This window comes from Triplophysa rosa, linkage group LG9 (assembly GCF_024868665.1).
Source record: "Triplophysa rosa linkage group LG9, Trosa_1v2, whole genome shotgun sequence".
Taxonomy (NCBI): domain Eukaryota; kingdom Metazoa; phylum Chordata; class Actinopteri; order Cypriniformes; family Nemacheilidae; genus Triplophysa; species Triplophysa rosa.
The window spans coordinates 1,652,412-1,668,355 of NC_079898.1; the positions used below are offsets into that span (position 1 = coordinate 1,652,412).

General features: G+C 45.4%; 2 protein-coding genes across 14 annotated transcripts in view; both read right to left on the reverse strand.

Moving 5' to 3' along the window:
• Window positions 1-15,944, reverse strand: part of ddx21 (DEAD (Asp-Glu-Ala-Asp) box helicase 21) — a 151,516-nt gene that overhangs the window by 96,359 nt on the left and 39,213 nt on the right. The window lies entirely within an intron of this gene.
• vit (vitrin) overlaps window positions 1-15,944 on the reverse strand; it is a 69,685-nt gene that overhangs the window by 22,438 nt on the left and 31,303 nt on the right. For 11 of the 13 annotated variants that reach the window (XR_008963602.1, XR_008963600.1, XR_008963601.1 and 8 more), the window contains 4 exons: window positions 14,107-14,169; window positions 13,957-14,004; window positions 2,468-2,536; window positions 2,258-2,323 (listed from right to left, as the gene is read on the reverse strand). Coding sequence is in view for 8 of the 13 variants with exons in the window: in XM_057342863.1 (XP_057198846.1) it covers window positions 2,258-2,323; window positions 2,468-2,536; window positions 13,957-14,004; window positions 14,107-14,169 (246 nt within the window). In the remaining 5 variants the exon portion in view is untranslated. The remainder of the gene's footprint in view (window positions 1-2,257; window positions 2,324-2,467; window positions 2,537-13,956; window positions 14,005-14,106; window positions 14,170-15,944) is intronic. The other 2 variants (XM_057342868.1, XM_057342865.1) reach the window with 1 other exon arrangement.

A 15,944-nucleotide genomic window follows, 5' to 3' on the forward strand; every position in this document is an offset into this window, starting at 1 on the left:
TGAAAACCATTACAAAATTCATTTTTGTAGTGTGTTTTGGGCATTATTCCATTAACATCCCACCAATAGAATCCATCACATACCAGTAGACACCATTACAGTTTCCATTAAAACCAATACAAATCCCTTAAAAACCATTAAAACCATTACAACTTCTTTAATGGTTTCTATTGTTTTTTCAGCAGGGTTTAGACCATTATAGTTTCATTAAAACCAATACATTTCCCATCATAACCATAAAACCATTAGATTTTCTGTTGCACTTTATTTTACAGCATGTGAACCTATAGTGTTTATAGGAACACTATGTGGTATTTATTACAAAAACACTTGAAAGGGCAATTTTCAACCAGGTGTCTTCCTACCTATCCCAGAATAAACTACTGGATGACAAGCAGTCTGGCTTCAAAACAAACCACTCCACTGAGACTGCACTGCTATCGGTCACAGAAGCACTTCGGCTCCCAAGGCAGAATTTAAATCCTTGGTCCTGATTCTGCTAGACCTATCTGCAGCATTTGACACTGTCAATCACCAGATACTGCTAGCAACCCTGTCATCTCTAGGAATCTCAGGTGCTCCTCTCCACTGGTTCAAATCCTACCTCTCCGGCAGTTCCTTCAGGGTGTCATGGAGGGGCTCGCTGTCCACTGCTCACCACACGATCACTGGGGTCCCTCAGGGATCGGTGCTTGGATCGCTGCTTTTTTCCATCTACACAACATCCTTGGGACCCATCATACATGCACACAGCTTCTCGTATGACTGTTATGCTGACGACACCCAGATCTACATCTCGTTTCACCCAGATGATACCACTGTAGCAGCTCGCATTATTATTATACAGCCTGCTTAGAAGACATCTCTGTCGCTTCCTTTAGTCATGTTTTTCTTGGTCCTGTAGCAGAGCCATGGCAAAGCCTTAGGTTATATGTGAGAAAGCCATGAGATGTTTGTTTTTTGACATCTCATGTGTTTTCTCATGTCTTGTCATTAGCCCCGCCCCTCTCGTTTCTTGTATTGCTTTCCTCTCGTGTCTAATGTTCCTCACCTGCCCAGTGTAATTATCCCTTGTTTGTCTCTCCTTTAAAATGCCCTCTTGTTTCATTGTCTTGTTGCTCGTGGATTACGTGTGTGTGTATTGTATCTCGTGTGTGTTTCATGCTCGTGCTTCCCGTGTTATTCCTCTGTGCTTGTGTCTTCATGGATGTATCGCCCTTGTCAAAGTAAGTCTAGTTTAGTGTTAGTCTATTGTAATCTTGTCCAGTGTTGTATTAGTCTCTGTTTATTTAGTTAGTGTATTCAGTCTTTGTTCCTGTGGTTCCCGTTCATCGTGTCTTGTTTTCCCCATCGTGGGTTTTTGTTTTGTTTTGTTTATTATTTGTAAAATTAAACATCTGTTAACCCCTTAATCCCCGCTGCCTGCATTTGGGTTATTCAGCCACGCAAACCGTGACAATCTCAGCTTGGTTGAAGCCCGTATCAGATTCAAGTCACTAATGCTTGCCTACAGGACTATCACTGGATCTGCACCGGCATACTTTCACACCCTCCTACACTCCTACACCCCATCAAGATCCCTGCATTTGGGGTCTTGTATTGCCTTCTCATAAGGGCAGTAAATCGCTTTGCCGCTCATTCTCCTTCACAACTCCTAACTCAGTCTGGTCAACCGCATCTCTCACAACATTAAAAAACTACTTAAAACCCATCTCTTCTGTGAATACAAATGAGAAAAAAAACACACTAACCCTCTCTCTTTCTCTCAACTGGTATTGGTCTAGCTTTTGCTGAAACTTGTAACTTTGTATTAGCACCTATTGTATTATTGCTTCTGTATGACATATCGCTTATTGCTCCCTGAACTCTCTGTAAGTCGCTTTGAATAATATCGTCTGCTAAATGACTAAATGTAAATGTAGTGTATTTACAGTGTACTTTCCTAAGAAAGTACTAGGGAGTATAAGGTAACTACATGGTTTAAGTTTAGATTTAGGGGTAGGTAAAGGGTTAGTACCTAGTTATTACTTAGTTATTATATTTACTATAATAAGTACACAGTATGCACATGGGAAAAAGGACTGTAAAATAAAGTGCTACCAGATTTTCTATTGTGTTTTGGGCAGGGTGCTATTGGTTTTTTCAGCAGGGTGGTTATGACTTTCATAGGATGTGATCATATCAAAACAGACATGCACTATTAATATTGTGGATGCTTTAGGGGTTTCTCCTCTAGTCCAGTACATGAAACGCTTACCTGTAGAATCTACAGTGCTCCCCCTGCCCCATTTATAGCCAGCGCTTGACAGAGAGTGACTACTATCTAAACAAAGAGAGTAATTGTTTGGTTTCAAGTGAGTGTCATGCTTTAAACATTCATTAACATGCGTCATGGGCATTTATTTGGAGCATATTTAGCACTTGTATGTTTATGAAAGAGTCATGTTATTGATCATGACTATGTTACCTGTTGGTCTCCTGCTGCCAGAGAACCAGTCCGTGTTTGCAGGGTGTGGCCAATCTCTTCTTGCAAATGCTGGATAGAGAAAGCAAGGAAGTACTTACAACGGATGACAGAGAGACAACCATCAGATGACTTTCAGCAGGGTCATCCATGTTCATGAAAACGCACTCAGACAAAGACATTGATCTACTGTCGTACACGCCATTGACACTCACCTGCATTGTTTGGATTGGCTCTTGGGTTAAAGACATGCTATACTTTGTATCTACTAAAGGCTAGATGGCGTTCAAATGTCGAATAAAATAGATGATTCAAACCAAAACTACAAAATCACTTTGGCACTATTTCACAAGAAGGTGATATGTTCTCTTAAAACTTCCCGGAAACAGTTCCTTTTGATTTTCCAGTGCATTTGCCTGTGTGTGTCACTGAATAAATGCTTTATTACCCGCAATTGAATCCGTGTGTTTCACATACCTTACACATTCTGTAATTGTGTGCCATCGTAATCTTTAGTTAAAATCTGAAAATGCACTTCCGCCCTGAAATGACCATGTTATTAGTGAGGCATGTTAGACGGCTTGGGCAGTGCATCCATTAACTCCTCCCCTTCAACTGTCAGTCTGCTGCCGGTTCCATTTCAAAATGCAACGGCTGTTCTTAAACAATCCAATCAATTCGCAGTGAAAAACGCAATCCACAGCCACTAATTTTCTCATTCAAAATTCCATTTCACTCGGAAATGCGTCAGAATAGGGAAGTAAAAACGATCTCAACTTCCAGTTCACAGGGACTTCAAATCAATAAAAACGCAGGAATTCAATGTCAAGCACTCTTTTTTTTAAAGTATCAGTTTAGGCACAAGTACTGTTTTAAACATTAATTTGGTATCGTAAAAAACATAAACGATACTCAATCATATATGTGAGACATACATTTCCAGTTGAATCAAATTACTTCTATTACGCCTTCAGACATCACAGCCTTTCAAACAATTCATAAATTCTATAGTCTTGAAAAAGAGTACGCTAATTTAAATGTGTGCAACTATCACACAAACTATTGGAGATTCGTTTGCATAACAATTCTAGCAATATTGTGTGTATTATTTTCATTGTTGGATGGTTTGGTGGATTGTTTGTTTGAATGTACCCTTTCGGACATTCGCTCAAAGCAGAAATCTTTTTTTTGTCAACTCCAGTCATGTTCATATGAAATTGCATGTGCTTATTTAATCCATTCGATCAAAAGATCGAAAAAAGCCCATATATTTACCCGCCCATAAACCCAAGCCTCTATGAAATCAGGACAGAAGTGGTCTCATATGGACAAAGAGACGGATTAAACACCCAGGACTGAAAGGGTATGTGTCTCTTTCGTACACTTGTGATCCCATCGACCAAAAAGCATCTTAATACTCCTTAAAGGGTATAGAGAGATGTATGGCTTAATATATCAACAATGGCATTGACTTTGTAAATGTGAAATAAAAAACAGTGTAACTATTTATAAACTTTGAAAATATATTTTTACTCTGAGGCTGCCATTTTGTTTCAAGTCAAAATACTTGACCTCAAATGGTTGCAAACCCAAACTCTTAATGCTACAGCAAGGTACACGTGTTTTCCATCAATGTAAATATACAAGTAAAATAATGTAATGTGAAATATAAGTAAATACACAGGGTCGGTGGGTGGCGGTATGTCCTTTTGACACAAGCCTGCCTGTCATAAAAGAAGAATGCCTTCAGTAAGCCTCTGTTCAAGGTAAACATATGCATTGAATTACAGCTTTAAACCTCCATCTTTAAGACTATTTAAGACACTATCATCCACCATTATCATATATTTTATACATTAAGAAAACAGTAACAAGATGCTTGCGGTTTGGTTATTTATTCTGTATTAGATCACACTTGAATGTCAGGTATCCTTCGGATGAGACGTTAAACCGAGGTCCTGACTCCAGGTGGTCATTAAAGATCCCATGGCACTTCTCGTAAAGAGTAGGGGTGTAACCCCGGTGTCTTGGCCAGATCCCCTCCACTGGCCCTTGTCAATCATGGCCTCCTAATAATCCCCACCCTCTGAATTGGCTCTATCTCTCTCTCTCCTCTCCACCTATAGCTGGTGTGTGGTGAGCGCAATGGCGCTGCCGTCGCATCATCCAGGTGGATGCTGCACACTGGTGGTGGTTGAGGAGAGACCCCCCTCATATGATTGTAAAGCGCTTTGGGTGTACAGCAGGAGTCTTCAACTAAAATTGCTTGAGGTCCAGTGAACGAACCCTCCTTACCAGCCGAGGTCCGGACAATTAAATACCTAAAAGTATGAATAGATGGTTTTTCATATCTATACGACGGCATAACAATGTCTGACTGACAAATATATAATGAAGGAAAATGTGCAAAATGCCCTAATCTCTAAATCTGCACTGAACATACATTAATTTCAACATGAACAACTTTAAAAGAAAACTAAAGTGTTGTTTCTGCTGAACTGAGATTAACAAATAGCAGCATGAAGTTGTGACTGAACATCCTCTGATAACATTTCAGCTCTTCTTGTGGCTGTTGCAGCTGAAAGGGGGGTTTGTTTAATATTTTATTTTAGTTCATGTATTTATTTTCCTTCTAAAAGTGTTTCACACGCAGCCTCCATGCACTCTTTTACTATTTCCCCAACAGTAAAGGGCTTGTTATGTTTTCCTAATATCCACTGTATTCTTAGTGAACATTCATATGCTCGTTGTTGGGTGGTAAGTGAGTGAGGGAGGACCCGTGTAGATCGCTACTACTGGGCTTTGAGCTAATATATTTTCTGTGTCCTTACCTCGGACTGCTGCGGGTAAGTTTCTTCAAAATGTCTATGTCTAGTTTCATAATGCCATTTAAGGTTTCTAATTTTGACAACCGCAACAGACTCCGAGCAAATGAGACAAACTGGCCTCATGCATGTCGATGCAGAAAGAATAAATGCAACTCTCTCGACCCATTCATCTTGGAAAACATGGTTCCCTTTCTGTCGGTCTCTCGACGTTGTGTCGAACCGACAGATGGGGTTCGTCCCTAAGAACCAATCGCTTCCGACTACTTAGAAAAGGCCAATGAAAATTGGCGAATGAAATTTGCATGCCGGACTCCTCCCCCAGAAATCCGGGTATAAAAGGGAGACGGCGTGCTTCATTCATTCACCTTTTGTTCTTCGGAGCCTTCGCTTGTGAAGATCATCTCTCGCTACTACTTAGCAATTCCAGATTGCCGGTTCTACGACGTGGTGCAGCGGACGGTCCCTTCCTGCGGCGACTTCCCCTGGGCGTCTCGGCGGTTCCAGAGGTCTTCGAGCTAGCAGACGGTGCCTCACCTACATTCGAAAAGAGCAAATTTCTCCAGTGTGGCATGTCCCGCTGTTCTCGTGGGTGCAACACACTCATTGAGAAGGGGGACGGACACGAGGTCTGCTTCCAGTACGCTGGGACAGCCCTTGTGGATATGGTTGACGATTCAGACGTTGCGTCACGGGTGGCTGTGTTCCCACAGGACTCAGCCACCACCTTGTCTGCTTCCCGTTCCGTGATGGCAGGACTACGGCCCTGCCGCCCACTACGGCGAGCAGCGAGGGTGATATGAGGATTACTGTGAGCGCTAATCCGTCAGCCACTGGCTTGCGGACCGTTCGCACCTCGTCTTGCTCGTCTGACCGTTCCCCATGAGACGGTCTGCCGTCTTATTCCTCAATCACATATCGGACACGGTACGTGATGATGAGATGTCTGTTGCAGCATCGGAGGGTGACTTACTGGCATCAGACTCCGACGATTCCTTGAAGCTCCCTCCCTCGGGGGGTCGAGATCAGGAAGAAGCGGACGTCGAAATGTCAGCAATGCTTTCCCGGGCCGCCGGCGTTGGGTTGCAGTGCCCGAACTGCCTCTCCCAATGCTCGCGGCTGGATACATGGTACCTCGGGTTTGAGAGCGGCTCCATGCCGTACTAGCCCCAGTGCCGTGTTTCCCCGAAAGTGCATGAGGAACTTAGTATGACCTGGAACGCCCCCTTCAGCGCGTGCACGTCAACTAGTTCCATCACCCTTTCTTCCCTCGATGGGGGGCAGCTAGAGGATACGTTGAGTCCCCCTGGGGCTCGACCTAGACTCCCGTCCAAAGCACGTAGGCTTTTCGGCATCCAGGATGTCGAGAGCTTACTCTGCTGTGGGCCAAGCTGTCCCTCTCTCTCCACGCTATGGCCATCCTGAGGCCAAGGCGTTCAGAGAGCTCCACGAGGGTAAGACCGACCCAGCGCTTATGCAGGAACTCCGCGCCATCACCGACCTCGCTCTACGGGCGACCAACGTGACCGCGCGGGCCCTGGGTCGGGCGATGTCCACACATGTGTTCCAGGAGAGACACCTCTGGCCAAACCATGCACAGATGGGTTGCGAGAAAGTCAGCTTTCTCGACACACCCATCTCGCAAGGGGGGGCTGTTTGGTGATACTGCCGAGCCACAGTTCTCGACAGTAAAAGGAGCAGACAGAGGATATCAAGCATATCCTCCCACGCCGCGACTCGGCCACCCCCTGGCCGTCGAGATCCCGTGCACCCTCTGCTTCCCAGCAGCCCTGGTCCTCTTCGACACTCCGGTTCCGGTGCCCCCACTCGGTGGCCCCCCGGGAGACGTCGAAGAGGAGACCACCACCCCATGAGCAGCCACAGCGGAAGCCGTAGCGGCCCTCATGGGAAGACCCGAGGGAGATCGAGAACACCTTTTGGGCCCGACCCCAGCCATTCCATTGCTGGTTGGTCGATCCGGGACGGTTCCTGCCCCGTCCCAACTACCCACTTCTAAAGGTTTTTCTCTCTCTCTCTGGGTGTTTATCACAGCCGCTCTTCACCCTCTACACGACGGTGTTCGGCAACTCGACGTTGCATCATGGCGAGGCGCAACATCGAATGTACATTGCAGCCCTTAGCACTCTCAAATCGACGGTGCGTGGAGCTGCATCGCCAGGCAGGCGAACCAGCAGAGCCAGTCTTCTTCCCGGGGGCCCTCCCCCGGCGAGAGACCCGCACTGCCAGCCATCGAACCACCCCCCGGGGGGTCGATGAAGCAGATCATACCCTTAGTCCCCCTGTCGTGGTCCCTGGGAGCTTGGCTCGAGCTTCCCACACCGTCACGGTGGCTGAGGAGAACGATCCGTCTCGGCTATGCGATCTAGTTCGCCAGAAACCCACCCAAGTTCCGGGGCATCCTCGCCACCTCGGTCAGAGGCCGGGATGCTCCCGTACTACGGGGCGAGGTTGCCACCCTTCTGGCGAAGGGTGCGATTGAGTCCGTACCCCTAGCCGAGATGTCCAAGGGGTTTTACTACTTCATCGTCCCCAAAAGAGGCGGGGGGGTGCGCCCCATCCTAGATCTGCGTACCCTGAACAGACACCTGCACAAGCTGCCGTTCAGGATGATCATGCAGAAGCGCATCCTGACATCTGGCAGATGTCAGGATTGGTTCATGGCAATCGACCTAAAGGACGCTTACTTTCATTTCTCGATTCTCCCTGGTCATCGCCCATTCCTACGGTTCGCTTTCGAGGGTCAGGCATATCAGTACAGAGTCCTCCCCTTCGGTCTGTCTCTGTCTCCACGAGTCTTTACGAAGATCGTGGAAGCCGCCCTCTCTCTCCTCAGGGAGAAGGGTGTGCGGGTACTCAACTATCTCAACGACTGGCTTATCTTGGCACACTCGCGAGATCTGTTGTGTGCACTCAGGGACCTGGTGCTCCGGCACCTAGATCGATGGGGGCTACAGGTCAACCGAGAGAAGAGCAAGCTCTCCCCTGTGCAGAGCATCCTCTATCTTGGTATGGAACTCAACTCTGTCACCATGACAGCTCGACTTTCCACAGCACGCGTCCATTCGGTGTTGAACTGCCTGGATCATTTCAAGCAGTCAGCGGTTCCCCTGAAACTATTTCAGAGGCTCCTGGGAAACATGGCATCCTCGGTGGCGGTGATACCCCTCGGGTTGATGCACATGAGACCGCTCCAACACTGGTGAGCGTGGCACACCAGCAGCAGGCGGATGGTGATTACGCCTCGCTGCCGACGCACCCTAACCCCTTGGTCTTCCATGACATTCCTTTGGGCAGGGGTACCCTAGGGCAGGTTACGAGGCATGTGCACTGCAGCTCACTGCAGTTAACACGACTCACCCGACGCCTCCTCCGGTGGAGTCAGCAGGTGACCCGCTCCCTGCGTGCCACGTATATCCCAAGCGACCTTAAACCAGACAGCCGATGCGCTCTCTCGTCAGTCTACGCCTCGCGGAGAGTGGCGATTCCACCCCCGTGCAGTCCAGCTCATTTGGGTGGGTAGACCTGTAGACCTGTTCGCCTCCCTCGAAACCACCCATTGCCCGCTTTGGTACTCTCTGACCGAGGGTCCCCTCGGCACGGATGCCCTAGCGCACAGCTGGCCGCGGGACAAGCGGAAGTACGCCTTCTCCCCAGTGAGCCTCATTGCACAGACCCTGTGCAAGGTCAAGGAAGAGGAGCAGCAAGTGTTACTCGTAGCGCCACACTGGCCCAACCGGACTTGGTTCTCGGAGCTAATGCTCTTGACGACAGCTCCCCCCTGGCCGATTCCCAGGCCATCCCAGGCCAGACCTCTGGAACCTCCATGTCTGGCCTCTGGATGGGACGAGAAGATCCTGAGTGGTCTGCCCCCAGCGGTGGTAGCTACCATTTCTCAGGCTAGGGCACCTGCCACTAGGTGACTGTACGCCTACAAGTGGCGCCTCTTCTCGACCTGGTGTGCTTCTCGAGGAGAAGACCCACAGAGTTGTGAGATAGGGTCCGTGCTGTCCTTCCTACAAGAGAGACTCAAGACTAACCTCTCCCCCTCCACACTGAAAGTGTATGTAGCCGCCATTACCGCTCATCACAACTCAGTTGCTGGGAAGTCTCTAGGGCAGCACGACCTGTTCATTAGGTTCATAAAGGGCGCTAGGAGGCGCAATCCGCCTCGTCTGCGCTCCATACCCTCTTGGGACCTGGATGTAGCCCTGACAGGTCTCACCAGAGCCCCCTTCGAGCCCCTAGGGGATGCCTCTCTTCCTCATCTCACGATGAAGATGGTTCTCCTTATGGCACTCGCCTCCATCAAGAGGGTAGGGGACCTACAGGCATTCTCCGTGTCCCCTGACTGCCTAGAGTTCGGACCCAGGGATTCTCACTTTATCCTGAGACCTCGGCCCGGCTACGTGCCCAAGGTTCCCACCGCTCCCTTTCGGGACCAGGTGGTGAACTTACAGGCACTCCCCACTGGGGAGGAAGACCCAACCCCGTCCGTGTTGTGTCCAGTACGCGCGCTGCACCTTTACTTAGACCGCACGCAGAGCCACAGAGCTCTGAGCAGCTCTTTGTCTGTTTTGGAGATCAGCAGGGAGGGCTGTCTCAAACAGAGATTGGCGAGGCGCCTCTCTGGCAGACATCTGCAGAGCTGCGGGTTGGGCTACACCCATCACCTTCGCGAGGTCCTACAGCCTCCGCGTAAAACCGGTATCGGCTCGAGTCTTGCAAGACTGGCGACCGGTAGGGTGTACGCCTATGACAGTACCTTCCCCCTTTTTCCTAAGGGGGTCAGCGTACTAACTAGCCTCCCTTCTTCCCCCACTGGGTGAAGAACAGGCACTCCATCCATCACTAGCAAGCACCTTCTGCGGGCAAGCTGGGCAGAGCAGCCCTGCCCCTTAGGCCGGGTATCTCTGGAGTTATTCGCAACATAGCTCTAACCGGACCTAGTGCTACCAGACGTTACAACCCCCCAGTAGGGTGGTTCCGTCTGATGTATCCTCATGCTGGTTCCCACCTTGGTAACCCATGACCTCCCCAGGTCGACCTCCACCTCGCGGTTTACTCTTCAGCCGCACTTTATTCCCATGAGTTCTCCCCCATCGGTGAGACCATGTTGGTATCTCCACTATTCTCCTCCCTGCGGTAGGAAGTGGTCTCTGTAGCGCATCCCCCACTTGAGGAAGTAGCGCTTACCCAGTGGCCTTACGGTTCCGGACGGCTTCTCGCTGTTAGAGAAACAAGGCCGCCGCCTGTGAGGCCGAAGGTAGGGGCCTTCCCACCTTTCGAGAAAGCTCTGGGACCCCCTACCTACCCACTTGTAGGTTACAATTTTGCGGTAGCGCTCACGGCTGACACGCCCAGGCCAGTAACCATTGCTTCGTTGAGATTGTGACAGGGCACAGTGTTATGGCGTTTTCCATTGGAACCCCATCTGTCGCTTCGACACAACGTCAAGAGACCGACAGAAAGGGAACGTCTCGGTTACGTTTGTAACCTCGGTTCCCTGATGGAGGGAACGAGACGTTGTGTCCTCCTTGCCACAACACGTGCTGTCCTCTGCAACAGCCGTGAGAGGTCTCAGGCTCCTCAGAACAAAGGTGAATGAATGAAGCACGCCGTCTCGCTTTTATACCCGGATTTCCGGGGGCGGAGTCCGGCATGCAAATTTCATTCCCCAATTTTCATTGGCCTTTTCTAAGTAGTCGGAAGCGATTGGTTCTCAGGGACGAACCCCATCTGTCGGTTCGACACAACGTCTCGTTCCCTCCATCAGGGAACCGAGGTTACAAACGTAACCAAGACGTTTTCAGCGTCAACTTTTCTTTTCTGTTTTTCAGTCACAGTCAGTTACATCTGTCTGCGCGCTGTGCAGCGAGTCTGTCGCGGCTCTCTTCACTCATCGACGTCTGAATGTAGCAACAGTGCGCATATGTTAACTATCCTTGGCGCCGTAGGACCCAAACTACTATTGAGCAGATCTTGATGTGCCTGGTATAAATTTGATTGCATTAGAAAATAATGTTAGGCATTCATTTATTTATTATGTCAAAAGGCTTTGAAGTCCGGATGGACGTATCTCGCGGTCCTCTAGTTGGTGACCCCTGGTGTACAGCAATACACAGAAAAGCACTATATAAATGCCTCATTCATTTATTCATTAATTCATTCATTCAGGTTTATACCACAGGGCTGTTGAATGCTTCAATCTGATTGGCTGACAAACGTTCTATGGGTATGCATTAACTTTCAGTAAATGCACACCTATGAAGGTGTTCCAGGTCCACTTCGCCAAGTTTAGCCTACTGTCCACCAGTGAATACGAACAACAGACAAAATGACAGGCAAATTCCATTGTCTGCAAAGAAATAACTATTAATATTTATGGACAGCATGAACATTTGAACAACAATGGCGAGAGCACTGTGCAGGACTGTTGAGACGAAAAACTAAAGCATATATCGGTAACACTTTAAAATAATGGTCCGTTGTTAACAAGTAACTATGCAGAAAGTAATAGGTAGTACTATATTAACACTTACCTTAATACTATTAACTAATATAGAAGCAAGATTAACTAAGCAATAAGTAATAGCTAATTTAGGACAAAGGTAGTTTCTTATTTGGTATTTGATAATTACTAAAGAAAAATGCCATCATTGAGAACTACTTGCGAAATATGACCAATTAATAAAGAAAAAACAATGAATTACTAATCTCAACATTAACGTACATAAAGTGCAAAAATAGGTTGTTTGTGGAAACAAATTTATGAATAAATACAAATACCAAAAGCCTAATACCAAAACATGAATGGATATATTCTACATATATAGCCTATCCATAGAAGTGTTAATGTAGTACTAACTATTACTTTCTGCATAGTTACTTGTTAACAACGGACCATTATTTTAAAGTGTTACCCATATATCAAAGGTAACGGCAAACTACATGACACAAACAGCGGGTTAAAGATAAAAACGAAGCACAAAAATAACAACAACATCTTAAATTGGTCTGTGGAATGGGTAAACGGGACTTAAAACACACAGCAGGAAGCTTTCTATGCCACTGAGAGAACCGCAGCTGGCGCAGAAACCTCCGAGTCACTTTTTTCTCTTAATACTTTTCTTATACGACAGGGGTGTTAAATACAAGGAAAACATATCAAATATAGATACTTGTCTTTTCACTCTCAGTGAAGCAAACGCGTGTGCATGTGCACCGTCTGTCTTCCTCTCGCTCTCGGAAAACTGCATATGCAGGCTCCAGAAACGCCTTCAGATGAGATGTGTAAGAAATAAGTCCTACCAGCAAGTGCATTCCGGGACAAATACCATACAAATGTCTTGAGATAAAACATCGGAACAACGTCTTGTGGTGTTGTGACCGTGGTATAAGCGGAATAATTAACTCCGGTCCGTTCAATTATCGAAAGTTAATGTACACCCGAGGCGTAACTCCGCTTCGCGTCGTGGCCGCATTACCACCTCGGGGTGTGCATTAACTTTCGATAATTGAACGGCCCGTCGTCAATTATTCCTTACATAAACAGCCCCTATCGATGCTAGTAGTGTAAAGCGATTACAACGTATAAGGCATTCAAGTCTCAGGATCCCTTCAAACTCTTTTTCCATTTAGTCCAGAACAAAACTAACGAATGGCCAGATTACTCTAAACACACACACACACACACACACACACACATATATATATATATATGTATATCGCTGCTGTCCTTCTGAAACCTCGTATCTCCATATTTCATGATTTTTTTTAAAGTCCCCGTGAACCGGAAGTTGCGATCACTTTTACTTCCGTACTCTGACACATATAATAGTTGGCGTGGCTTGCATTTTTCACTGCGAATTGATTGGATGTGTAAAAACAGCTGTTGCATTGATTTTGAAATGAAACTGGCAGCAGACTGACAGTTGAAGGGGAGGAGTTAACGGATGCTCCGCCCAAGCCGTCTAGTTTACGTCATTTGAGATGGACAGTCATTACAGGACGAAAATGCATTTTTAGATTTTAACTGAAGATTATTAGGGTACATGAATTTTAAAAAGAAAATGACCCACATTGATAAACTATTTACTATAAACATTTACCATAAAAATATTTCATGAAAAAAATAAGAATTGTCATTTTTAATGACACTGGGACTTTAAATCATTATTATTAGTCACCCTATTACTTGTTTGTCACTGGGTTTTGCAAATATGCAACCAATAAAAAGTGCTTGTCAACTTTGACAACACAGTATTTAATTACTTAAAATGCACAGTGTTTTTTCCAATTCCTGAGAAACAGTGAATTTGGATGTACAAGGTTTCAGAAGGACAGCGCCGATATAGGATAAGATGTCAATTTAGTTAGGTGATGATTTGCAGTATTCTTAAAAATGTTTAGCACTTCCTTGTGAAGTTAATATAACGTTAGGACTCTCTACTACAACTACTGTATGTACAAATTAATTTTGTTAATGTGGGTGTGCTTAATTTAAACACATATTTAAAATATTGAGTAACAAATTATAATTTTTAAAACATAACATGCTGCTAACCAGTAATGCTAGTATATTTACCAGGGACGTTTTTTTGCTATAAACGTAATACTGGCCATTTATGATGTTTATGCTGATCTCACCTGGATTAGACTGTGCTGTGTGCTTCGACAACTGAACACGACTATAAGCTGCATAACAATGTCAAACAGACAAGAGTGAGGAAAGCAGATTCTAATATCTGTTGCATGGCTGTCATGGGTGTGTTTGAAATGGATGGATGGATGATTCACCTGAACCTGAGGGAACCTGTGGCTGTCTGCGGACGGTGCTGCTGGTTTCTGATCTCTGCACACCTGTGTCATATATACAAAGATAAGCCACATTTTACTGACAGAACACGATACATGATAAAGGCATTTACAACAGAAATAAACACGCCAAAGGAAGCTGTTCAAACTTGCCAGTCTATTACCTCACCATACCAAATCTGTTCAATTTAAAAGCACATTTTATTATGTACGTTAGTTTTACAGTGAATGTTTGTACCTGTGCCACTTGTCCCCGAAGCCACAAACTGATTAAGAACTCTCAGAGTAATAATAAAAATAACAATATTATAAAGGTGTTTCGGCAACTACGGGCACTTTTAAGACCCAGCAGTGAAATGTTTGATTTATGTCAACATTTGTCATATGACGCTTTATAAATATATTCACAGTGTCATTACACACCTTCACAAAAAATGTAATTCATGATTAATGTGATTTAATATAAAATTATTCAGTATTTATAGGTCCAAACACCATTTTTACTCGTGTCCCACAACTCTGGTCATAATGTTAAGAGATTACAATTTGCAATAATTTGAAACAGAATCGTTTAATATACATATTAATTAACTGTCATGGCTCTGCTTCATTTAGTCATGTTTTTCTTGGTCCTGTAGCAGAGCCATGACAAAGTCTTTGGTTATGTGTGGAGAGAAACATATTGTTGTCCTTTTGACAATAATATACGTTCTCTCCAGTGTCTCGTCATTGACCCCCCTCCTCTCGTTTCCTTGTTATCTTTCCCTGAGTGTTTCATTACCCACACCTGCCTTGTGTCGTTATCCCTGTTTGTCTCTCCATATATATACCCTCATGTTTCTTTGTCTTGTGTTGGTGGATTGCGTTTTGTACCGTGCATTGTGTTCCTGTCTAAATCCCTAGTCAAAGTCAATGTCAAGTCGAGCCTGTGTAAGTCTGAGTTTGCGTTTCTATAGTGTTGTTCTTTTACCCTGTCTCAGTTATATTTGTCCTGTCAGTTTTTGTATCTAGTTTTGTTGGTTTGCCCCATCGTGGGTTTTTGTTTTGTCGTTTGGTACTTATAAATAAATATATTTGTTAACCCCTTCACCGCTGTCCTGCATTTGGGTTCTCTCTTTCACCACGATCGTGACAGTAAAAAGAACAACACTATAGAAACGCAAACTCAGACTTACACAGGCTCGACTTGACATTGACTTTGACTAGGGATTTAGACAGGAACACAATACACGGTACAAAACGCAATCCACCAACACAAGACAAAGAAACATGAGGGTATATATAGGGAGAGACAAACGAGGGATAACGACACAAGGCAGGTGTGGGTAATGAAACACTCAGGGAAAGATAACAAGGAAACGAGAGGAGGGGGGTCAATGACGAGACACTGGAGAGAACGTATATTATTGTCAAAAGGACAACAATATGTTTCTCTCCACACATAACCAAAGACTTTGTCATGGCTCTGCTACAGGACCAAGAAAAACATGACTAAATGAAGCAGAGACATGACATTAACAGCATCTTACATTTTTTTGTATTGTTTACTGATCGTTTTTGTGACTTTTTCAAGTAAATGTGCCTGTCCCACACTTTTGAGTCCTTACAATGAAAAAAAGCTTTTAATATGACATTAGACAAACAAGTCTAGTTTATATGGAAACAGAAATTAGAACACAGCACATTGCTGACAGATTAGGCCACCTCACTACCTCACTCACAAGACCAAAAAAATATGAGGTAAATCATCTTGTCTGTGTCAGTATTTATTCTGTGTCCTTATCATACAGCTCAGTAATTCTGTACTTTCAACTTTTTTT